Source organism: Sciurus vulgaris (assembly GCF_902686455.1).
Source record: "Sciurus vulgaris genome assembly, chromosome: X".
Classification (NCBI taxonomy): domain Eukaryota; kingdom Metazoa; phylum Chordata; class Mammalia; order Rodentia; family Sciuridae; genus Sciurus; species Sciurus vulgaris.
Window position 1 is genome coordinate 70,343,919 of NC_136471.1, and position 27,985 is coordinate 70,371,903.

At 31.7% G+C, this 27,985-nt stretch overlaps 1 protein-coding gene across 1 annotated transcript; it reads right to left on the minus strand.

Moving 5' to 3' along the window:
- Positions 1–43: 43 nt before the first annotated feature.
- Positions 44–27,985, minus strand: LOC306651106 (sodium/hydrogen exchanger 2-like; the record flags this gene model as incomplete). Its single annotated transcript, XM_079123624.1, has 6 exons — positions 44–112; positions 3,070–3,266; positions 7,029–7,246; positions 22,601–22,851; positions 23,373–23,836; positions 27,730–27,985. 6 exons carry the CDS (start codon positions 27,983–27,985, stop codon positions 44–46), a joined length of 1,455 nt encoding a protein of 484 aa, XP_078979750.1.

Here is a 27,985-nt window from a genome sequence, read left to right on the forward strand (position 1 = left end):
ATACTGCAAATGTCTTAGTAAATGAAGAAAAACTGAAAATTTTTTAAGATTGTGACAAAAAAGTATGCCCACCTTCATCACTTTTATTGACTGCAGCAGCAGAAGTCCTAGCCTAAGCAATAAGACAAGAGAAAGAAATTGAGAGCATATAAATTGGAAAAGAAGTCAAATTGTCACTGCTTACAGATTATGTAATCCTACATATAGAAAACCCCAACTCCACTGAAATAATAACTATTAGAACTAATAAATGAATTCATCAATGTTGCAAGATACAAAATCAATATACAAAAATGATAGTGTTGCTATATACCAATAGCAGATTATCTGAAATCAATAAAGCAATCTCATGTACAATATCTACAAAATATAATTTTTTTTTTTGCGGTGCTGGGGATTTGAACCAAGGGCCTTATGCTTGTGAGGCAAGCACTCTACCAACTGAGCTATATCCCCAGCCCTAAAATATAAATATTTATATTTATATATAATATAATATTTAGAAATATAAAATATAACATATTTTATATTTATAAGATATTAATGGAAGAAATTGAAGAGAATATTAATGGAAGAAATTGAAGAGAACCCAAAAATACATCCTGTGTTCATAGATTGGTGGAATCAATATTGATATTATATCCATATAACCCAAAATGATTGGCAGATTTAAAGCAATCACTATGAAGATATGATTTGCATTCTTCAAAAACTAGAAACAACAAACCCAAATGTATATAGTACTTCAATAAACTTCAAACAGCTGAAGTCATCCTGAGGAAAAGATTAAGCAGGAGGCATTATATTACTTGAATTCAAAATACACTACAAAGCTGCAGTCATCAAAATTGCATTATATTGAAATTCACATAGATGCATAGACCAACAAAACAGAATAAGAATCCAGACTTAATCTACAGTGAATTGATTTTCCCCAAGGATTCCAAGAACAGATATTGGAGAAAGATAATCTTTTCAACAATTGGTGCTGGAAAAATTGGATATCCACAAAGAAAAGAATAAAATTAGAGCCTCATATCTCACTATTTACCTAAATCAACTCAAAATAAATTAAATATTTTAAGTGCAAGATGTGAAATTGGAACGTACTAGAGGAAAACAGAAGCAAAATTCTTCAGGTTATTGGAGTTCACCAAGATTTTTAGGATAAGATCCCAAAAGCACAAGAAAAAATAGCAAAATTACACAAATTGGATTAGTTCAAACTAAAAATCTCAGCACAGCAAAAGTAACACTTAACAGAGTTAAGAGATAAACAATAAAATGAAGAAAAATTTCCAGCAAAGAAAGAGTTGAAACCTAGATTATGTAAGTCTCAATAATGTTGAAAAGCCAAATAACCATTTAAAAATGGGAAATAAATCCAAATAGATATTTCCCAAAGTGGGACATATAAATGGGCAATATATATATAAAATGCTCAACATCACTAATCATCAGAGAAATTCAAATAACAGCCAGAGTGATATCTCACTCTGATTAGCTATTTTCATAAAGTCTAAAGGCAACAAAGTGCTGGTGAGGATCTGGAGAAAAGGGTTGGTTGAAATGGAACTTGAAACTATTATGGAAAATATTATGGATGTTCCTCGATTAATTAAAAAATTAATTAACATGCAATTCTGCAATTCCACTACTGAATATACTTCCAAAGGAAATGAAATGTGGTTGAAGAGACATCTGCATCCTGTGGTAATTGCTGCATGATTTACAATAGCCAAGAAATGGAAATACTCAAAATATCTGTCCATAGATGAACAGATAAAGAAAATGTGGTACATATATATGATAATATACTATTTGGTCATAAACAGGATAAAATTTGCAACAACATGGATGGAACCAGAGATAATTATGTTAATTGAAATAACCCAGGCACAGAAAGACAATTGCTACATGATTTCATGCATGTGTGGAATCCAGAAATATTTATGTCTGGGATGGAGGTTTAGTTCAGTGGTAGAGCAGTTGCCTACCATGCATAGGGCTTGGGTTCAATCATTAGCACCTTAACATAAATAAGTAAATTAACTAATAATTAATAATTTTTTATAGCAGCTGAGAATAGAATGGTAATTACCAAAGGCTAGGGAGAATAGGAGGGTTGGAGAGATTTTAGAAAATTTGATCAATGAGTACAATTTTTGTTCAATTACAGTAAGAAGTTCTGTTGTGCTATTGCACCAGCAGGGTGACTATAGATTTTAAAAAATGTACTTTTATTTCACAAAGTTGTAAGAAAAAATTTGGAAGGGTTTACCATAAACAAATGCTAAATATTTGAGAAAACATGTATGTTTAACCTGATTTAAACATTACACAATGTATATATGTATTGAAAACTAATTTGTCACTCCATTAATATATATAATTATTGTTTTTATGTATCAACTAAACTACAAACTTAAAGAAAAATTAAAAGGAAGTCTACTAAACTCAGGTTTCCTGACTTGTCTTACCCCTAGCACACATACACATACACATGCACACAGAGAAATATCCACCATCATTATTGTAGTAAATAAAAACAATTTGCCAAATCATCATATACAATACCATTTAGCAAATGAATATATTTTTAGACATTTTTTCTAAGAGTCTTTAGACTAACTGCAAACTAAAACAAATGGAACTAGAATTTAAGACAAACGATCATGTGCATAGGCCATAGGGTAATATAAGAGAAAATTTTTCTTAGAATTAAAATCCTAAAATATTTTATTTATATCCCCATCTGCTCTTAACTCCAACCTTACCATTTTAAGTTGCTAAAACTCAATGTATAGTATATATTGTAAAATTATTAGTTGTCAGTCTCTTGAACAAATGCTGCATCCTACTATTACCCTATTGACTTAAAGTAAATTTCACCTCAGATACTGTAAAACTCCAGTTTTAGCTATGGTAGAAGTTATTTCACATACTTTAATTGTCTTTCTTAAATCTAAAATACCTCATTTCGAGGACCTAATAGAGAATGTTGGTCTTGTTTTTTTAATATATCTGAGTGGAAGACTTCAAATTGTACTAATTTAATAGTTTGTTTACCTGTACAAAAACAGTAAAGAGGATAACAACTGTGGTTGCTGCAATGAAGAGCTTCTTTCTGGAAAATTCTGGGAGCAGGAAAACAAGGGAGAAGCAGATTGCTCCCCTAAGTCCCCCATAGGCTATAATAAACTGGTCCTTTCTGGTGACTGTATTCATATGGTACTTGCTCACGAAGAAAGTCAACACAAGAACTCCTAAATATTTCAATAAAAAGAGGAGAGGGGCTAATTAATCAACAGAAAAAATGCTAGGAATATGTTATAATAAATTGGTTTTGAACTAGTTTAGAATTCTAAGGACTTGTCATCAATAATTTAAAAATAAACTAAGCCACTTAAAGGTTTATTTCATAAAATTATTTTCAGGGAGTTTTCTTTAAATAGCTGCATTTTGTTTTGATTGTATTTTGGTTTATATTTATGCTGTTGTTGTTGTCATTGTTGTTTGTTTTTGGTTGTAGATGAACTTTATTTTTTATGTATTTGTTTTTATGTCATGCTGAAATTGGACCCATGCCTCACACATGCTAGGCAAGTGCTCTACCACTGAGCCACAACCCTAGCCCCTGTATTTTGCTTTATGATTTTGATTGTTCTTGGTTTTTTAGAATGTAGGCAAAACAATTGTTTTTCTTGGACCCACAAGTATTTGCTAGAATACTCAGCAAAAGCAATCTCCACAAACAAAATGTAACATTTCTATTCAGTCTTATAAATACTACTGAGCTGATACAAGCTAATGAACTAAAAGCTAAAAGATGTGACCTGTGCAATAATTCCATATAGTTCAAGACTTTCAGTAAAGGTGGTTTTTCAACATCCACCTAGGGTTCAGGGTTCTGAGACCCTCAGCTAAAGTTTTTAATTGCTTAAACTTGATTATCATCTCAAAATCTAACTTTATCCAAGATAGAAATATTAGGTCATGTTACCAATACAATTTGATACACCAGTGAAATCATTGTCCCACAGATCTAACTTCTAGTGATGTTACATGCTACTATACTTGAATTATACATCACTCCCTTTCCTTCTCCTTTCAATATGCAGTACATCTTGAACATTTTTTGTACATAGATTTACCAAATGATTTATTTCAAGACCAGAAAGATAATACAAGATCCCTTGACAGGTGTATTGAAAATAGAGATTATTTTATGCAAATTTTTAATAATTTATTGCATTAATACATAATATTGGAATTTATTCTGACATAATTATACAAGCATGGAATATAATTCCATCCAGTTCTTCTAATTCTCCCCTTCTTTCACACTCTGTTAGTGGAAAGTAGAGAATCTAACCCAAAATTTGAGCTGAAATAAGTTGTCAAACAGACAATTTTGACTGAATTGATTTAGGTTAAAAATATCCCAGATTCTCTGTCTTTGAGTGTAGCAATTTAAGGTGCAATGGGGTTTGATTTGCAACCCTTTGTGAATGATCAAATACTGTATGTATTTCCATTTTTAAAAACATGTTAATCAAATTTAAATATTTTACATGTTGAAATGAAAATACAGTCAAGTCATTAGAATAGATATGATGAAAATAAAAGCTAAATTCTCTCAAAAGTCCAGGACTTTACTTTTTTTTTATTGTTTAATTCTTTTTAGTTCTTTTAATTCACTTTTTTGTTACTACAGAAGAAGAAGGAGCTCTCAGAGAAAAATGCAAATGTGCAAAAAAGTACATAATACCCATAATCCCATCCATTCTAAGAAAACTATTGCTAATACTACTTTGGAATAAAACTTTCCAAATCCACATGATTATGTTTATATTATTATTTTCCTAGTAGTTTATTTTAACCAATCCACTACTATTGAACATTTAGCTATTCCAATAAATGTGTAAACCTATATAATAATACACACAATCATTCTTATTCTGTATTAAAATTATCAGAACTGAAATCTAGTGACACTATAATTATTTTGAACCAAATTACAATTTTGGCTAAGTGAACAAGTAATCTAACACACTTTCAGTCAAACTGCAGTAGGTCAACTTAGGTATATTTCTTCAACTAATCAAATGTTAACAGGATCCTGATATTTTAGTTTTTCTTTTTACTTATCCTATATAGGCTCCCAAACCAAAAAGAATAATATTCTGATGTACTAACTACTGAAACTTGTAATTTAATAGACTTGAAAACAAAACATTTAATATAATGTCCAAAGGGAAAAGAGAACATGGCCTACAGCTTACCACTTCCATATTTTCTAGGCACAGCATTAAATCAAATTGTGATGCCAAGTTTATGTAATTACAGATACCTCACTGATTATGTTGTAATATGCATTGCTTTACATGTCTCCTCATACTAGATGCAGTAATTATGTACATATTATAGTTCAGAAATAAGACAATATTAGAAACAATCTGTTTTTTCCTTCTGAATTTTCACAGAAATAAATATGTACAAATCCATAAAAATACTGACTTTCTTTTCTAGTTCTAGCTTTTGCTAGGTGTTAATCTTTTAGAGAACAAAACATTCTCACTTATCCTTGGCATTGTTTTCTTACCTGTGAGCTTTAATCATAGCGTATGGACATAAAGTAGATTCTTTAAAACTGATTTTATCTTAAAAGATGTTTAGATTTTTTTTTTAAAAAAAGAACATTTTAAAACCCTAATGAGATTTCCCAGTGGGCTAGACTAAGATATAACTAGCCTTTGTGAACCTGTATGACATTCACCTGATAATTTCACCATTAATGTCCAACCTAAACACATTTTAATGGATAATAAAGCATATGCTGGCCTCCCTTACTATTCATCCTTGAAACCCTCTATAATTTTCCTAATATGCCTCTCAGTATTGTTAAAGTAAGTTTCATAGCCTCTAACAAAAAAGTCTACAATATTTGTGGAGTTGGGGACATAAATGTCAAGAAAAGATGATAAAATATAAACTGAATTCCTATGAAGACTATAAACCATGAGATTAAAGAGAAATCTCAGTTCAACCAGCAATGAAGGTGTGATGATTTTAGAATGAAAAATATACTATACATGCATATTTTGCCTCAGTACAAATGGTATTTTTTAATATAAGGATTGAACTGAGAAGAGTTTAGTTGCACACAACAGTAAAGTCATATAGTAGGTAGGACTTCGGAGGACACTAGATGTCACTCAGCCTCCATTAGGGTTTGAGTAAAAGATAAAGAATGTATATATTTGCCTGCTATAGTCAGCATTCCCCATGCCACAGCCAGTCCTTCAATAGCACTGATGAGAATGTTATTAACATGCTCCTTGCATCCATGAAATAATGAGAAGTTAAAACAACAGTGCTGAAGGCTGTAGGTGACTTTTATTCTTTCTTTGTAATTTGAGATGAGGCTGGCAGATGTAAATACTCAGAAAGAAAAGAATCATAAAAACTGCTCAGCTTTAACCCTAGCAATAGCAGTAGTATTGGGTACAAATTCTTAGTAGTATTTCTTGGAGCATGTGTATTTTGTTATATTATTCCATATTATAGTGTTATTTTTACTAATAATATTCAGCTTCACTGCTGAAGCTTCAGCAATGGTTAGTAGTAGTAAAAACTAACATTTACTGATAGCTTTTAATATACCTTGCTCTGTGCTAACTTTTTTTGGATTAACTCATGTAATTCTTATAATAGCTGGCAGAATTTGGTAGTGCCAGTGCCACTTCCATTTTAAAGTTGAAGAAGCTAAGGCCTAGAATGATTGTATAATTTTGTCAAAGCCACAAGTTTCAAGAATAAAACTAGAATTTGAATTCAGGTAGTCTATTTTCATAGCCTGTTTCTTAATATTGCTATTAAATACTTCCTACATAACTGAAAATATATAAGAATTTGCCCATAGAAGTATAGAAAATAAGCACATTTAAATTTTTTAATCCCCTGCTTCTAACAAAATCTGAAGTTTATTCAGCATAATTTTATGTAAGTAATAACATTCACCATACCTAATGCTCTCCATATAAGACAAAAAAATACAGTGAAACAAATGTAAGGCCAGTTCCATTCATGGTTATTTCCAATGGTCGAAACCCCAAGGAAGATGAAGATAAGAGTGTCACTAACACTGCTCCACATCTTCATAAAATACTTGATAGTAGTATGGGACTTCTGAGAAATGTTAGCTTCCACATAGCGTTTCATGCTCATAGCACAGGTGATAATTCTAAAGAAGGAAAAATAATGTGTGAGAGTAACACTTGCATTTAACTATAAGGGAAAGTGATCATATGAACATTATTGAAGAATCAGGATTTCTGTTACTCAAAATGACTTACTGTGTTACAGAATATAAAAAACACACCGGTTTCCAAAATTTAGACGATAACATTTCTAAGACTATCAAATACTTAATTTTGAAAATAAGCGACAATTTCTATGTCCTTTTGTGTGCTGAGAACAAGCTGCCTGCTTTATCATCTTTAACATTGTCTAATATCTCCTCCTTAAATAAGATTATACTGACAGATACTAATCATTAGTTGATGGCAAAATACTAAGAGGTAAATACTAAGAATAAAAACTTTATCCTTACAGATTCTAAAGTGACACAGTGTTATTAATAAAAATAATATTCCATGCTCAGGGATGCTTTAAGTATTTTATTCTATCCACCATATTTTCAAAATTATGCTTTTATCCTCCTGTTTAGTAAGCCTTTCTAGTCTTTCTCAAGATCATTACAACACACCTTTCCATTCACCAAAATGGTTTCTTTCCTGCAATGTTTTCTTCTTTTTCTTTTTCATTGAGGGAGAAGGTATTTGGATAAGAACTTGGGGAGGGGCAGCAAGGGACAGGGGTAGAGAGAACATTGTGCACAAAATGAACAAAAATCTGTCAGTTCCCCATACTAAATTATTTTTAAATAATTCTTTACTGAAGGTGTGTCAAAGAGTGATAGTCATTCACATATCTACACTGATGTCAGAAGCTACAGTGAAGACATTCTGCCACCTGTAGTATAACCTTTTTTAAAATGTGAAAATCCTAGAAAATGACTCACATTAAAAACCAGAAGAGTCATAATGCCAAAGGAGAGATCTGGGGATCAGACTAACTAACCTATAGGTCAACTGTAGATTTGCACAGGACCAGCCAACAAACAACTAAACCTTGTAATATGACAATTCTGGGGCATAAAAACATAGGTTCTTAATCCTTAGTTTAAACTAATCTACCCTTGAAATATACCCTGGAAATTAAAAGATCACCCTATATAAAACCGAAAATAGTAGGTGAAGCAGAGATCTTCTGCAAAGAACTAGGTTTAAGTTTCACCCATACTAAAGTCCACACTCACAAAGCAGAGAGGCTCAGGTTTAATCCCTAAGAAGAAATCAAGGCACTTCTACACTTCTTTAAAAACAGTAGTATTTTACTGACATTTTTCCTTAAAGTTACTGCAGGTTCTCTGGTATTGCTCCACTCAATTTAAACCCATGAATTTCACTTAGAGTCTAACTGACTTAAGGTTATTATTGATTTAAAAAGACCATTTGATAAATTTAATTCATATATTGACATATGTATACCTATTTATATACAATTATAACCAATATTTCTTCAGTGATTAATTTTTATGATATATATCCTAAGTGTTTTATCTATTTTTTCTCAAACTCTCATTGCCACCATTATGAAATAGACACTATCTCCATGCAAGAAATAAATGAGTCATGAAGATTAAATACCTTGCTCAAGACAGTAAGCTGCAGAGCTGTTTCCAGATCTGCCTCTAGATTCCATGCATTTAACCACCTGAATATATATTTCAAATACATGCATGGTATTTATTTTGTGAATTTTGTTTAATACTTTTCATGTGTAGCATGTTCAACCAACATGATGTTTTGCTTTTCAATTTCTTGAAAGTTAGAGTTACATTTCCTACCTGACTTGCTTTTCTCTATTTCCTTTCATTAGTTGAATGCTGAAATTTTCTGATATTTATTATCAGCCCAATAGAAATCCTCCCACTACTTCTTTTAAAGAAACATTGGTGGTGAGTGGTTGCCTGTAACCCCAGTGACCCCAGAGGCTCAGGTGAGATGATCACAAGTTCAAAGCCAGTAATGGAACCTAGACAGACCCTCAGCAACTTAACTAAAATAAAAATAAGAAAGGACTGGGAATGTAGTTCAGTGGTAAATCACCCTGGGTTCAACCCCCAGTACTACCAAAACAATTGGTGGCTATTCCATGCTGGAAAAAAGAGAAGGAAGAGAAGAAGATAACAAATTTCTCTAGTGTTTCCTTTCTTTTTTCCTCACAACAAATTTTTAAAAAAAGACATTTTCTGATGATTATTTCAATTTTGAAGGCATTATTTCAAAGTATTTCCTATACTTAAAATCAAATAACTTCTTATACTTAAAATCAAATCATTACTAATATATGTAGTTTTGTCTGTCAAATTGTATTTTCTCTCTAATCAGCTTAGTAATAAAGAACACTCTCTCCTGCCATTGTTACCCAATGTTGCTTCTTTATTCTTTAAACCCTTTAGGATTTTCCCAGTAATTGAAAGCTTTCATTTTGATGTCCAGTGATTCAGGATATAATTTTCACATGCTCTTACATGGACTATTTTCATTTTAATCTTAGATAATTAAAGTAAATAATCTTTTTAAACGCATTTTTAAAATAATTATTTCATTTTATTTATTTTCAAGCTGCACTAAGGATCAAACCTAGTGCCTCACACATGCTGGGCAAGCACTCTGCCACTGAGCTACAGCCCCAGCACAAAGTAAATAATCTTAATTAATTATTAAACAGTATTTTTTTAAATGTGATAGTCTATTATCTGCTCTCAATTTGTTACAGATTTGTTTGCTGGAAATTGTAGTTCTATGTGCAAATTTTGAAGGCAAGAACTGAGTTTGTTATAAATTTGTCTCATGAACAATTTCATATTTTTATATTTTAAAATTCCTATGTGATAAAAATATCTAAAAATTACGTAGGTCCCAAACACTTTAAGTGAATTGTCAAAAGCTAACTAATGCCAAGAGAATACATGTCCTTGTTATTTTCACTGGTAAATAATATTTTTATTGGTTCTTTTTAGCTATACATAACATTAGAATTCGATTTGACAATTATAAAAGCAGAGAATAAAATTTTCTCTAATTCTGTTCCCAGTACTTCCCATTTTCCTTTCCTTCCCCCTCTCCCCCATTCCATTCCCTCTACTGTACTGATCTTTCTGCCATTTACCCATAGTTTCTTTTAATTAATTTATTGTGGATGTAGATGATGGTGAGATTCACTGTGATGTATTCATATATATAGGGAAGTTAGGTCAGATTCATTCAACTGTTCTTTCCTTATCCCATCAATCCTCCTTCTCTCTCAACCCTCTTCCTCTATTTCACTGATATTTATTCTGTTTTGATGGAATCCCCCTTTCTTTTTCCCTTTGTTTTTCTTATTAAATAATCTTATAAAAAATAGCATTTGGTGACTTGATAGTTATACTCAATTTCTTGTTTTGCTACCTGTTACCATGCAGATTTTATTCTCATTTTATATTCTGGAAAAAAATTAAAACAGTTCGGTATCTAAATATGTTCTCTCCCTCAGGTCAATTTCTGATTGTTTGAGTTAATGGTATAATGAAATCCTCAGGGAACAAGTTTAACATTGATCATCTGCTGAAATTCATGAAATACTATATGCTTACCAGTGTCTGATATTTCTTTGTTTACAGCTTTGAATGTCTTAAAGAAGTTAAGTAATTAAAATAATACCAAGACTATATTATTTCCATAATAAATGAACTATGATTGCATACTCACACCTGTTCTTAGGCAATTTCCAATTGCATAAGTTTAATACTTCTTGAGAAATATGGTGTATTGTGTGGTCTCCCCATGATGTGGTTCCTGTTTTTAATCAGTTTATAATCTAAGGTGACATGACATCACCCTGAATGTACATATATCAAGCTGAAATATAATTTGCATGTATGCTGATTATTTCAAAGATTAGTTATATTTTTCTTTCTATTTTGTTTTCTAAGTATAGACACCCTACACACGCACACCTTCAATTGCCAGATTAAATAAAAATGAAGTATCCATTGTTTTGTGCTCCCCCTTTTAGGTCATTTCTAATTCATATGTAAAAATATTCCCACAAACAAAAAGGATTTACAGAGGCAAAGAAGACAAATCAATTAATAAAATCAGAAATGATTTGATCATTTCATATAGCCAGGGAAACAACAGCTAATGAAAGAAATCATATCACTAACAAAATACTTGAAGATGCTAATATTTGAATGTCAATTATATTACAATTACTTTTCATACATTATTACATGAAATCCTCACAATAACCTCATAATAATACATAAGCTGCAAAAACATATACTGGCCCAGTGTAGAACAACAAGCATTTTACACAGCAGCTATTTGAGCCTAGCTCTGACTGACTCCAGAGTTTGTGGTATTTGTATTATATAATTTCATTTCATTAAAATATACAAAATTTCCCTAAATAGATATGCATATATTTCAAATTTTAAAAAGTTCTTGCCTGGCACGGTGGAACACACCTGTAATTTCAGCAGCTCGGTAGGCTGAGGTAGCAGGATTGCAAATTCACTTAGCAACTTAGTGAGACCCTGTCTCAAATGAATAAAAACTAAAATATAATATAATCCTGGCTGGGGATGTGGCTCAGTGGTTAAGTGGCTCAGGGCACAATCCCTGATATCAAAAAATAAATAAATAAAATTAAGTTCTTAACATTCTTCTAACAAAAATGTTACTGTAAGCATTCCAGAATAAAGATGAAAGTGATAAACACAACAAAATTTATGGTGAAATAGTTGACACAAAATTTTCCTTGTATGTTTTAGTTTGTATATTATTCACATCTTATCGTTTGTCTTTCTACAATAAAATTTATGTGATACAATAGTAAATTGATACAAAATCCAGTTGTAACTATTCACCCTTCTGGATAATAGCTACAACTAGAATCCATAATTTGAAACACCTATCAGAAAAGGTCTTCTTGTCAATCACCAATAATAATCAGATAGGGTCATAAAGTTCTCCCTCAAAGCAAAAGATATATGCCTGAGTAAGTCAAAATTGGCTATTAGTACTACTGTACTCCCCATTCTCTAATTTGACAATAATTCTCATTTACTTCACAAGGTTTCCTATCCCTACCTGTTTCTATATAACATGGAAATTTTATTCATCAATTTCAGACCTTTGTTTGCCCCTTTTCCTTTTTATTTCTTTTTTATTCTGTATGGAATTTGAACATTTTATTTCAGTAAAATTTTTTTAAAGTAGATTGTTATTTTTTTAAATTAAAGCCATTTAAAAATCAAATTCTAACAATAATTTTTTTACTGTTATAATTAGGATTTTAAAGAAACTTAGAAATGATTTGTTTTTTTAAGACCATTTATTAAGCCATGAATCTAGACATTTTATTTATTTCACCATTACTACAAAGTGTTAATGTATCAACAAGCTTTCATAGTTAAAAAAAGAGGTTGTATCTCTGCACTTTTTTATGTAGCACCAAGAACTATATCTTGGGATACTAGCCATTTAGTCAAGCTACAAGATAATATTTCTACCAGTCCCAGAAATATTCTTCCAGTCTAATTTTCCCTATGGGGCACAAGTAAGACAAATAATACCAATAATAAATAAATCAAACATATTTTCAATTAATACTTTTTGAGTATAATTAGCAAGTTAATGAATAAAAAAGAAAAATCCAAAAGGTATTATCACTGCCCTACAGGAATTCACAACCCCAGGGATTGGAGATTTATAAGAATGTGCTTACGCATGCAAAAGATTAAAGAAGAAAAGTGCTTCTTAGCCATTTAGTGGAGGATTTAATGAATAGCTCGTTACAAATTTCCATAAATGCCTAAAGTAGCTAACATGAATTAGAAGTCTGTAGAATGTAATATCATTGAAGATTAAAATGTGTTGTTATGAAAAGCAAGAGTAATAGAAAGAAAAGTCTACAGCCTTTAGATTTTTAGTGTTGAGGGAACCATGAAGTCAGCATCTCTTTTAACTTTTCTACTTACGGACTTTTTCCTTTTTCTGTAATTTTCAAGCCCCCCCCCCCCTTTTCCACAAGCACTCTATCCCAAGTTCAGATATTAAGGTAGTTAAATGTTCTTAGTTGTTACAGGCATAGGAAACAATGCCTATCCTATCCTTTGTTGTCAACCTATAATTTAATGTAATCATGGTTTTACCTCATTAGGTAAATTTTTAAATCTCTGAAAGGAATAATCTTGTTTTAAAATTTTCTTATATCTCCTACAACAGTGAGAATAGCCCTAAGCATACAGTAGAAGTTCAAAAAACATGTTTGTTGTTTGAAGTAAAGTGTAATTTGAAATTATTCATTGAAATCCATTCTAATCTCTGTTAATCCCAGTCAATTTGCCTGTCTATACTACAACCCAAATAGATTCCTAATGACAGAAGTAAAAAAATGAAGCTAAGTGAGAAAATTAGAGTATCTCTTTGGAAAGCATCTTTGAAATACTAAAGCTATTTCTTAAAGGTTCCTCTTCTGTATATTAACAACCAATCAATATTTGTTTTTCCTAGGTTTCTATAATGGAAAGTTAAGGGAAATATCTTCATGATGGATTCATAATGATGTTAAAATTTATTGAAAGACTTAGAAATTACCTTGCAAGGAAAATATGCAAAAATGTATTAAACAAAATATTAATTCATATGGACTCTGCAAAGAATATCTTTCTTTAGTATATTAAAAATAAGAGATAATGACCTTCTTCAACGTATCTGGCTATGATTTATACAGCAGTTTATCTTTTGCCTTTTCAGTATAATTTTACATTGCATTTGTTAGGATTCCATATTTTGATAAAGCACAAATTTACCAACTCATACATTTTTTACTGCTTTACACCTTAGAACTGTCATTCCAAGAGTAAAAAAAAAACTGAGAAATTTATTAAAATGGTATGGGTTTTAGTCTGAAAAAGATGATTTAAGAAAGAAAGGACAGCTAAATGTGAATATACTTAACACTCGTGAAATGAATTGTTATTACATGTTTTTTGAAACAGCAAAATTTAATAAAAATAGATGACTTCATAAGTGATTGCTCTACTCTGGGACTCTTTAAAAGTGAAAGACTTTCTTAGATGTTGAAATGAATGTGTTATGCTACTTTGTGGGAAAAATCTACTATGTAATCATCTGCACATCATTTCATCATTCTGGGCATCAATTTCCTCATCTGAAAAAATGAGGGGGTTGTGTTAAATGATCCACAAGTTTCCTTTCACCTATTAGGTTTGTACTAATTTTCACTTCTGCTTTTAGTTTTTGAAGAAGAGTAAGAAGTGTAAAGGAAACAGCCTGGGCACACACCAGGTTATTATCAGTACACAACTAAAATCAGACAATAAATCAGACAATGACCTGAATATATATTCAGTTTGACAACACATTAAAGATAAATGCAGCAATTGATTATTTACATATAAATCATTGTGGAACTGGGAATTCATGTGCTTCCACATTAATGAAGTTTTAATCTGTGGATAAAAAGTCTTGAAGTCAATATGAATATATATATGTATATATGTATATGTTTATATATATGTATATGTATATAATTCAAATTTAATTTTAACCAGATTGCTATTACATCATAACCTGAGGGTTGAGAGGGGGAAAGAATTCGTCAGAAAATCCTTAAACCCAATGTTAAAAAAATAGTGGTTGCATTAAGGAAGGGAAAGGAGGAGAAGAAGGAAAGGAGAGGTACTGGGGAATGAAATTGTCCAAATTATATTATCCTATTTTGTGTATGTATGAATAAAACATAACAATGAATCCCGCTATTGTGTATAATTATAATGCACCATTTCTAAAAAAGGAGACCAAAAAAGTGAACAGTGCCATGCTACCCTGAAATTAATAAACCTTCTTTTCTCTTTTGTCATGGATTTTTCACTGTTTTTTAATGCTATATAAATATATAGAAAAATTCCTGAAAAGATCCTTAACAAAAATATTACTTATGGTTTTATCTTTCCACGTTTGTTTATAAATGATTTGTTTTAAAATCTCAATTTTCTGAATATTTTTAAATGGGCATGCATATGTCACATATGAAAATTCTTTTCAGTTACTTAGTAGAACTCATATATGTTTGTCAGCATTATAGACAGTCTTAGCACCCTTCAAGTCTATAATAAACAGAAAATGTAGATGGTAGAAATGAGTAAAATTTGTATTCATTCCATTGAATAGAATACAAGTATTGCATATTATTATAGGTGAAAAGGAAACAGAAAATAATAATGTACTTATTGAGCTATCTTAAAGTGTAAGATACATGATAAGCCCTTTGTATCTCATTTGATACTCACAATAAGTTCACACAGATAATAAATAGTAGAGCTGGGACTTAAAACCATATCTGTTTAATCTCAAGTTCTATGATCTTAACCACTACACTAACACTAACATTCTTCCATCTCTTAGTTTTTAAAAAAATAAGTTCTTCATATTTAAAATAATTTTATTGTAAAGTATAATATTCTATTTTATCAAACACAAAACATAAACATAAATTTTTGTGCAATGGTTATTTCATTTATTGAAGTATATTCTTCAACTCTCTTACTGTAACATCTCCAGGCTTATCCACCTCATCCAGTTTTGTTTATGGGACTTAATCTCAAGAATACATATTTACATGCATAAATGAAGCACAAATCATTTGACTACAAACTCAAAGACTAACTATAATTTATTTATAACACAGAACAATACATGGTCCTAAGCCATACTTTGGTTTTCTAATGAATTAGGTATGAAACATCTTGAAAACATGTATTTATTAATGAGATGCATTCCAAAGTATTTAGAATTTGAAGATGTCAATGTTATAACTGGTGATTGTACTCCCATACACAAAACCTATTTAGCCCAAAACTTAGCTAATAAGTCATGCCACACTAAGTTATATATCCTTGCAACTTGTAGTGCTGGATGTAGACATTTTGCTTTTGGTTTCATCAAATGAAAAATTAGACTGGAGCAAAATTATGACATAAAATGTTTTAACATCATCAACCAACTTCATCTCCTCTAGCCATATCATTTTGTCTCTTTGTATCAAACCAATTTGAGATCAATTTGGAAATACAAGATGACAATTAAACATTTTCCCTTTGATTACACTTGAATAATTGGCTTCAACCTTAAAGATAGATGTGGTTAGTCTAATAGATTCACTTCTAAAGACTTCTTTAATCCTTTTTCTATAAGTCTAAGAAAATTGAAGGATTGCTTAAATATTTTCACTAATTTTTTTTTAATTTGGGGAATTGAACCAAGTGATGCTTAACCACTAAGCCAAATCCCTGGCCCTTTTTATTTATTTATCTTTTGAGAATGGGTCTCATTAAGTATCTTACAACCTCCCTAAGTTGATGAAGCTGTCCTCAAACCTGGAATTCTTCTGCTTAACCTCCTGAGTTCCTCAGATTATGGGTGTATGCCACTGCAACCAGGCTTTCATTAATTAATTATTGAACTTTTCTTCCCTATGGCATTTTAGCAATAGATTTCAAGAAAACTGAAGAGCTAGCCACCTAAAACCAATAAGAATTATAGCAATTACAAATTATTTTTGAGTGGAAATTTTTAGGGAAATTATTTTTGCAGATAATAACTACTCATAACTTACTGAGTTCCTTTAGAAAATTATAACTTTGAAATTAGCTTTATAAAAATCAAGCATTACTACTTTAAATAGCCTCCTTCCACAATTCTGCTTGCTCGAATCACTCATTTTTTAACCCAGTCAAAAGTCTGTGAAGTCTGCCTCACTCAGAATTTATTTGCAACTATAATTTAACTTTTATAACATCTGTCCTGTTTCATAGTTATACATGTAGATGCCCCCCCCAATAAAAATAATCACTAGTATTCATTGAGCACATCCTGTATAATCAGCACTATTCATATCACTTTATGGACATTAACTTTTAATCTTCAGAGCAACTGCATCAGTTAGGCATTACTATTTATGCCCATTTTACAAATTGGAGAGATTAAGTTACGTACCTAAAATTAGAACATCGAGCAGGGATTTGTACTCACATCAGTCTGACTACAGAACTGCGCTATAATTTACCATCTACCACCCATTCTTCCTCCACTGCATTCATACAGGTCTCAGCCTTATTCATTTCTATATGACCAGCTTCTGATATGGTGCCTCATATATTCTAAAAGCTTCCCTCATTCAGGTAGTAAATGGCTATTTCCAGAGTTCATTTTGGTCTGGGTAAGAGACCAAATTATCTGTAATGAAAAGTCAGTTTCTGTTAATAACAATAAGAAGTACTAGAAAAAATGGAATAAAAAGGAGTCCTACAAAATACAAGTCCCTATCAATTATTATGTTTAGCAGAATATTAGATGCTATAAAAGTTTTCAATTTGTATACTAACCAACAGTTTATAGACCAGCACAGGTCCATGGGTCACATTTTAAATATCATTGACCTAGATAACAATGAAGGATTTCACACTGTTAAAATACATTTTATTAGGTCATTAAAGTTCCTTTTTGCAGAAGTCACAGCATTGCACAAACTCCGTAGATCATTTATAGGGAAGACCTAGAATCCAAATAAGATTCTAAAAAATAAAATTCGTAAACATCTTATTCTCATAATAGAATTAGTTTTGATTTTTATGTGCTAGCTTTTCTTGATGGAAGATTCTCAAGAGTCTTTAAAACTAGATGTTGAATTTTAATTAAAGTTTCAAGTATTGATTTGCCATAGGAGTAAAAGAGTTTCTTAGTAATTAAATTCTAAAATGAAAGGTCATGTCTGTCATTGACTCATTACAGTTCTTTAAGAAATTCACTTTAACTTCTTCCTTAAGTAGAGGTTACTTAAGAATGTCATCTACTCACTTCCTAGATGTATTTCTCTGTAGAGCAGTCTGGGTATGATTCATAGAAGCATGATTAATACAAGTAGTTCATTTTACAGAAGTGGTCTCATGATGTCTTATCTAAAATTCCCCTAGTCGTTCATGCACTCTTTTTTATAATCTTTCAAAAAGTGACAACTGAGAACCCACAGTGGGAAAGCTGCTACAGATCTTGCTTCCTGTATTATTCTCAGCAAAAAAAAAAAAAAAGTTGCTTTTTTCCTGAGAACTGTGTTGGCATTGCAATTCCAGAATTGAGCAAGCTGGGTGGGCCACAAAAGCTTTGCAGAAGACCCATCCAGCAGAGCCTTGGAAATTTTGAATTAAAAGGGGGAATTGGAGATCAAGAACAGCTATATCCAGGGAGCAGTTTTTATTGGGGAGCAGGGGCAAATTACCTGTTTTTTCATTGATTAATTATACAAGTATCCCTTCAACTAGTCCAAAGTATTGTAACATGGATAGGTTTCATCAATTTTAAAGGAAACAAAAATAAAATATTTCATATTCTGTGGTTCTATTAATATCTTTAAGAAATCCTCTCACACTTGCCATGTCTATCATTAAAATGAAATACGTGCTAAAGCCAAAATTTCTGATTTCATTTATTTTGAACAAGGGCTTCATATGAATTTAAGTTTAGTATTTAAGATGTGAAACTAGTATAGAAAGTACTTAAGTGGAAGCATAGGGTAATGATGATAACAGTTGCCAGGTAAAGTCATCTGTGTGTTGGTGGGACAGAAGAAAAATTCCTTCCAAAAGTGAAAGAGCTCTTATCTTCACAGACACATAGCATTCCACCATTTCAGATAAGAAAGTGGAACATCTAGTACATTTCCACAGTTAGAAAGCTAAGTAGTGTTATGATATACTATAGAAATGACATTATATAGGGCATTTTTATGCTGCTTTATATAACTTTCTTGGATAAAGCATCATCATATTGTAATATAGATCAATTTTTAAAGTTACCAACCAATGTAGTTCAAACTCATCATAAACCTGGAGGCCTAAGCTAGAATCTTCTTAAATTCTAGTGCTTTGTTTTTGTAGTTCACTTTAAATGCACAATAATAGCTTTATAGTATATTTTGATCTTACAAAAATAGTGCATATCACTACATAGAAAATCTTTCTGAATCCTAATGTTCTATAGCAATCCCTTTCTTCCATAATTTATGTGTTATTTTTTTCCTTTTGTTCAGAGGAACAAAATAAGAATATAAAAAGAACACCCTTTTGGGCTAATGGTATGGCTCAGTGGTAGAGTACTTACTTAGCATGCATGAAGTCCTGGAATTCATCCACAGAACCATAAAATTTTTAAATAAGAATTCATTTTGAGTATTTTAGCTACAATTATGAATTCAGTTTTCATTTGAATATAAAATAATTTTTCTAAATTCCTAAATAAAAATTATAAGCTTATTACAAAAAATAATTTTCTTTAGACAAAATAATCATTTATCTAAAGATGCTTTTGAGGACACATTATGAGAAATTGGCTTCTGCTTTCTGCACTATAATTTTGATACAATATTTTTTGCAGAGCCAATGAATGGCATACTTCATTAATTATAAACAGAAATGATACCAGGCAAAAAGAAGTGTCAACCTAACATTAAATAACAATACCTACTATTTTCTAAAAGTCTCAAAAACAATGTTAGACAGTCACAACTCTCTGACCCAAACACACTTAATTAACAATCATTGTTCTCTTACCTATGCTATTAGGCATCAATAGCAAAAAGCAGTTTTGTGAATAAAATACAAATCAATTTGAAACCTGGGAAAGCAAATTCATATTTGACAAGCTTTAAAAGAGGTAACAAAGTATAATGGTGATAAAAAGCATATTGTCAAGTTTCTAAATGGAAATATAACCTTGGTTGTTAATCTCAAAAGAGTACTAATATGAAGACATGTATGTATACAACAATATGTTTTCATTGTAAAAAAAAAAAGCTCAAAATTTTAACATAAATTTTAAATATGAAAATTAATGGTGCTAGTGGGTTGAATTTTTATCAAGAAATGTCCAAAGTAGAAAGTAATTTGATTTAATAAAATCTGTGCTTGAAATATCAGTAACTGTGGACTTATTGACTTCAGAAGTAATGTATTATTGAAAAGGAACAAAATTAGTTCCAAATGGAGGCAATGCACTACTGTTAAAAGCAACCATCACTAAGAATGGGTACTTTATAGTCTTAGGCTGAAAACAGTGTTCATTCTCACAAATCTCCTAACAGATTTTAATTACTTTTCATACAATATGCTTTCTTCCTATTTCCACCCCCAACATATGCACACAAAAATCAATGATGACATTGACCATTCTGAGAACCAATAATCCTCTAAGTAGCTACTTATTCATATGCAACTCATTTCTGAAAAAGCAATCAATGCTTGAATGGGTGCAGGTGTTTCATGCCTCTTTTTCAAATTATTGGACTTTGGAATAAAATAGAAGGGAGAGAAATTGTCCCCAAAGTAACATTATACCAGTGATTGCTTCATGGTTATCACAGTGATCCAATCAACAAATAACTTCACAATGACAAAAAATATTTTTATATTTAAATAACACTCAGTTAATATATTATTTTATATTTTTTACAATCATACTATAAAATAGATATTGTTATCCACATTTAACAGATGAAAGAAGTAAAGCTCAGAAAGTTTTGGAGGAGCTTTTCTGTTTCCAACACATAAAAAGATAAAATTTTAGTTTTTCAAGTACATTTTTAAATATATGAATTGACTCTTATTTCAATAATTTTATCTAAATTATGAATTATTATTATATTTAATTGTATGCTCAAATATCCTATGGTCTTTAGGTGACCAATACATCAGTGCTCAATTTCTTAATGCAGTATTTTCAGTTTAGTGTTCAAATTAATACAAGGTCTAAGAAAAGGATTTTCTTAAATGTTTTAAATCATGTTTGTGCTGCTCTTTTTCAACTACATTCAAAGCAATTACAGTTTAGGTAATACAGAGATTAATACATAAACACATAATTTGCTTATTTTTTAAAAGAATATTAATATAATTGTAAATAAAAAATTCACCTAAAGTCCTATGTTAAATTATCTAAATAAAAATCTGTATTATGTAATGGGATTTATGAACCTATCTCCATAGAAAATAAGGATAGATCTTTTTTCCATTATCTTTTTCAGTCAAAATAAACAAGATTATCAGATCATAGCCCCAAAGGATACTTGTAATCATAACCCAAAATAAATATTCTACATTTAAGGAAGTTAAGCTTCAGGAAATTTCAAAGGAAACAGGTAAATTTGGCAACATTGTTTTTCCTATGATTTATTCTTTAAAGACTCAACACAAACCTACCAACAATCTCCATATTGCAAAGTTTCATGAAAGTCTAGGGGCTCAAAAGAAGGAAGTCACTTTAAAATACCATTTTAAAAGCTCTGAACAATGCCCTGGATTAGGATTAAATTTCAATTGTTTCATTCAATTCCATACATTTCTTCACTCTTAACTTGTCTTTCATAAGGGTAATAGCAGACAATAAAACAAAAGACAATTGAAAGCCCAAACTACATCTCTTAACAATTTAATGTATAATCACCCAGGTCTGAGATAGTATTCTTACTTTCAATTTAGAACATTTTCATCTAAAACAAACTAATTCTAGTCACAGCACCATGACATTTATTATTCTCAGTAAATCCTTTTAGACCCTGGAGTAACATAGAGGCATTAGTTCTTTGGAAATTAATTTAAATCAATCTTTTCAATTTTTTTCTATCTAAGCTTCTAGAAAACCTGCAACATTGTATTTAAGTATTTCATTACTTTTTTTCTAATGTCGTAAATGGGATGATCTGTCTAAACCCTAATGAAAAAACATTTAGATGCTAATACTGTTCAACTTAAGATGTGAGCATTCAGCCTTTGCAGGTTAACTATTAAACACATAGGATTATCATCACTGGTTAATGCCAGTGATAGATAAAGGAAAAACAGTGTACTCTGTATGGTTTACAAAAGAAGTAATAAAAAAAATTCTTTGTTATTGCAGAAAATTCACCTCTACCAGAACAGTAAATTTCAAACTTACTCAAGTGATATACTATCTAATTACACCCAGGAATGCTATTATGCTCAGACACATTGATCTGTTGAGGAAATGATTCACACCTTCAAAGATAGAGAATTGGCTCAGGTAGCTCCATGTTCATAAAATGAGGGATTCATTTTGGCTTTCTAGCCCACTACTTCAATATAGGTAAAGTAGTTGAGGTGTGGCAATATAACCTCTAGAAGGAGCCCCATAAACTTAGTTCCAAATAAACTAGCAGTACTGTGACTAAGTGGCTCTATTAGAGATAACAGGAAGTCCTAGAAGAGAACAAAGGGAGGATCCTGTTCCCATATCTAGGAGATGCAGTTTCTTGGATTTCTAGTAGAAAATGAGACTCAATCCCTAAAAATCAAATATCTAGATCAAAGACTTATCCAGATACTTACGCCACGATCCCTGAGAGATGAAACATTTCTGCTGTCAGGTAGGAGAGATAACTATATAGAAAGACAAAAAGGGGTTCAATGACCCGGATGGTCTTGGTAAAACGTGTGGTAAAGGCAGCAAACATGCCAAACAGGAACCCAATGAAAATTCCTCCTATTCCAACTAAAAAGAATTTTCCTATTGCAGCCAAAATATCCACAAGTTTGATAGATGGCATTTCATTGAAAGACTTGAACAGCTTATACAGTACCTGCATGAGAAAGATTATAGCAAATGAATCAATCAAAAAAGCCCCAAATTCTACCCTATCTACCCTTCTAACTTGTGAGTTACTCAACTTTGAAGTCTTCTAACTCCTAATGCCACTCAACATAAGTCTTTAGCAGGCTTCCCCATATCAATATTTCTACAGATCACAGATCACCATCAAACTATGCATGATTATATTTGAAATTTTTCTGATGTACTGTGAAGATAGCTTTCATGACTAAGATGTTCTTAATTGACATGACTAAAAAGATCATGGCCTTCAAAAGACTTATCTCACTTTTCAACTAATAAACTAATAGAAGATTAACATAGTGTCAAGGAAGCCTTGTCACTTTCTAAAACATGTTAGTCACTGTTAAATCATATTCTCTAAATTTATAGACTTATTTCTAGACCTAACTTTCTCAATTATGACCTAAACTAGAATTTAATTCTAAATGTCAGAGGTGATCTTACAGGAACGAATTCATTACCCAGAAATCCCATGCCTAAAATACTTACAACAGTAACAGCATCATTAAGGAGGGATTCTCCAAATACCAAAATATGAAGCTTCTCATTCACATGTATTTCTTCAAATACAGAGAGAACAGCCACAGGATCTACAGCAGCAATCAAACTACCAAACCAAAGGTTATGAAGCAATGATACATCTTGAAGATTGAAGTACTTCACCTGACATAGGCCATAGAGAGAAAGACCAATTCCAAATGCATTCCACATGGTTCCAACTACAGCATACAAGAGAATGGTTCCTATGTTCTCAAAAAAGGGCCGACTGGGCATAAAATACCCTGCCTCAAGGACTATTGGTGGAAGTAAGTACAGAAAAAATATGTCACTGTCCATTACTGGTGGAGATTGGTCATTTAAACTGTAAATTAGTCCTCCCATGATGAGACCTACAAATATCAAGAGGCAGCTTTCAGGAACTGCAGTGGGCATTTTATTATAGAGGTGAAATCCTGCAAAAGAGAGAAAAGATATGAGTATTACAACATCTTCATTATCAATCACCTTCATATGTAAGTTATCCCTCTAGTCAAGCCTCATGATTTCAGGAAAATAGCTCCTCAGTCATCTCACATTTTCCATTTTAATAATTATTAAGAGGCACAAAGTCATAGACAAAGGCATTTGTCTCTATAAAGGAAATGTATTTACTAATAGAATAATAGCATTCATTATTAACAAGAAGATGATAATTTATGTGTCCACCAGATCATTTTCAAAGGTGTGTGTATATTTTAAAATACACACAATACTTGTTATCAACTAGATATGTTCTTCTATTATTTTCACAATTACAGTGATATACATCAATAGCCTAATTATATATAGCTGAGAACAGTAATTCTAATGCCTTCTTTGCATAATAAGAGCAAAAATAAACTTTAGTAATCATAGCTATTTGTTTATTGATAGGGACTAATTATTTATAAGGAAACTCAGTCCAGAGGAGCAGGGTGACTTTTCTAGATTACATAGTTGAATATGTGACAAAGCTGGGATGACAGCCGAGCCAGGTGCCCTAACTCCTAGCTGAGTGGTCATTTGGGAAGTTTGACAAACTTAGGTTTACATTAACGTATGCATTGGATAATCAAAAATGCAATCCTTATAAAGTTTGTTTTCTCTTTTAGGAGCACATGAGTCTTTTAAACCAAGTGAGAAATGCAGCCCCATCTAGCAGCCCACATGGTATAAGTCTCATCCTGTATTTATCCTGTATTCTTTTACCTTTGCCCTATATTAAATATCACATCTTTAAGAGCTACCTTATCTTAAACCTCAGATAATGATTCTAGTTATTATGAAATTCCTGTGCTACAGAAAGGAAATTAAAGGTTATCTGAATAATCCATCCCCTTAATTGTTTTCCTAGTCACTATCTGAAATAGTTTTCTAATATACCAACTAATTAATTTGGCTACAAATTTCTTATTTTTGAGGCTAATTTTTATATCTATCCCTTAGCAAAGTGCTGGCAAATAGAAATAGCTGAACAGATACTTGTCAAATAAGCAATAAATGCACATTTAGAAAAGAAAGTCAGTTGGCTTCTGAACTATATTTTATTTCGCAATGGTTGTATAATATGCTTTTATATGTATTCTTCCATTTGATTCTCTAATCACACCAATACAAGGTAAATACTGTTATTCCCATTTTATAATTATAAAAATTAGGTACAAAAATATCTCATCAAGCCAATGCACACATATTGATTGCCTACTGTGCGCTAGGCACTGGTTCCTAAATTTGCAAAAATATAGGAATGACAAATATAGCAAAAATATATTTTCAAAAATATAGGAATAAAATTACCTTAAAGTAATCTGTTCTTTGCATTGTGTCATGCTGCTTACATCTTTATCTGCTATAGAATGATTTCTTTCTTCTATGTATTGAGATAATTTGAAAGTCCCTCAGAGTAAAGATGAAATCTTAATTCTATACCCCATGGACTCAACATAGTATTACACATATAAAATAAGCTCAGAAAATATTTGTTGAATGAACGAATTAATGCTAATAATGGAATTTTTGTTTATATTCTCTTACTAAACTTATGGCAAAAATTATCTATCTGTAATAGTTCAATATAAAACTATTCAAACAACTGTAAATGGGTTACATAACAGAGAACTAGGAGCTGATTTTGCTAAAAGCACTGACTCTTCATTTGGGCCTGTGAATGCCCAGTGGGTAGCTAAAAGCACAATAATGCTTGACATTTCTGCCTTCATTTCATACCGGTCTTCAGATTCCTGTTGGGCTCTGCACATAGGCATGTTAATCATTTAAAGAGGGCACATCTAAACATTGGGAATACATGGTTTATTAGCCCTACGTTTACCTATCCTACCTCATCCCCTTTCAAGACTGAGGATACCAAGGTACAAGGTGTTTTCAAGATTTGCAGGCACATTCCACTCTCAGCTTTCTAGACCCCCCTGGATTTGCACCTAGAAGTCTCCAGTCATTGCCCTACATCTTCTAAGAAGAGCAGAACCTTGCAAAAAAGTTCACCACATGATGATACTGCACCCCTAAGCAGGAGCAATCGTCTCATTGAAGCCAAATTTTCTTCATCCAGGATGACATGTCTCATAGGTAAACATCATAAGGAGCAAATGGTGATTGCCACCTCAAGTAATAAGGACTTCACCTGAGGAAACTCATAGAACCAGACCAGAGATAATGATCAATTAGACTACAGTTTAACCAAGACCACTTAATTATACATACTGATTACCTCCACCTGACTCAATTCCACCTCTATTTAAACTTAAAGTTCACGTAAGTATTCTGAAGACGATGCTAAAATCCTTGATCTCACTTTGCTTTCCCAATATGGCTATACTGATTGAAGTTCCTTTCCTGCTTTTTACCACTAGTTTATTCATTTGATTTTGGGGGCAAATGATGAGACCTGATTTGTTGGGACAATCACAGTCAAGCATTAACTTTTAGGTGGTAACTTTTGCCCTATGATCCTCAAATTAATATTTAATTATACCCTTTTTGCTACCAATATATTTAGTTCTGCAAAATATAAAATATAAAAGGAGCTTAACTATTCATGTATGATAATTATTGTCACCCAAAATAACATGTATTTCTGATCAAGAAAGCAGAAGATGAGCATTCTAATTCTGATTTATGAATGTGGCAAATTATCTTCTCTCTCTAACCTTCAGATATGCGATCTATAAAAGAGAATGGATGAAACTTTGGGGCTTGAATGAGAATGATATCTAAGGATTTTCCCAGCTTGGACAATCTATCATGTTGTGAGTCTATGGCTCTTGTGTGTATCAAAATCAATTAATACATTTTGTTAATTCTGAAACTATGTTTATAAAGTAACTTAATCATTGTAATGCTAAACTTGATTTTTTTTATTATAAACAAATGGGATACATGTTGTTTCTGTTTGTACATGGCGTAGAGGCATTCCATTTGTGTAATCATAAATTTACATAGAGTAATGTTGTTTGATTCATTCTGTTATTTTTTCCCTTCCCCCACCCCTCCCAACCCTCTTTACCCTCTATACAGTAGTTCCTTCCTCCATTAAACTTGATTTTTTGAGAACCAATAAACTCATTTTAAAATAACGAAATTCTGTAGTCTGCCATATTTTCCTGGCATTGTTTTTGGTTATAAGCCTATAAAAAAGTAATAAAAATACACACTTTGAACTTTTAATGGGTTCATAATTTTAAGATCACCACAGTAAGAGCCAGATAGATTATTAATGAGCATAAAAGAAATAACTGAACTCACCTTAGGAAGTTTATAAGACTAGTAATTTAGGATGTTCCTAAAGTCTAAATAGGTTAAAAAATGTTCTTCTGTTCTATTTGCTTGGTTTATCTTTTGTGTTCTCCACCTAAAATGCTAAATAGTAACAAAAAGGAATTTCTTTTTTAAAGGTAGAAAATTTCTTTTCTACCTGGAAAATGTAAGAAGCTTCCTATGAAGGGAAGTCTACAATAAAGACTCAGGCCAGTTAGTATCTAGAAACAAACTAATAACATTTACCTGCTCTTCCTTTCAGTGTTATACTGTCTCCACATATCCCTTGAACAACAGCAACCCTCTGAATATTACACCTGGCTGGGCCTGTTCCCACCTTTGGCTTGGAGACCACCAATATCATCTGAATATAATCACTGCCAAGTGGAGATTTTTCTATAAAGAAAAGGTTATTCTGGCAGGCAGCAGGAGGCAAATGTTTCAGCTTGATTTTCTCTAGTATAGTAAGCAAAGGGCACCTTTCTTAGCATCCAGAAAAGCCCAAGGAGTCCCTATCAGAAAACTTTATGGAAGAACCTTGGGCTCCACTTACCTATCTTTGCCAGAGAGGCTAACATAATCCAGAGTGTGATCTCAAAAGGAACCTGCACATGCTGGTAATCCAGGGAGAAGAGGAGTGTGTGAGTCGACACCTCTGAGCCATTGTCCTGTGTTTCTTCCGGCCCCCAGCTTCCATTGTCTGTCTGCAGGTCCAGGTGGTGCTGCATACTATTCCCGAAGGTTCCTAGAAACTGGGAGCAGAGCTGCCCCAGCAGCAGATGCAACAGGAACCCTAGCCCACAGGCCAT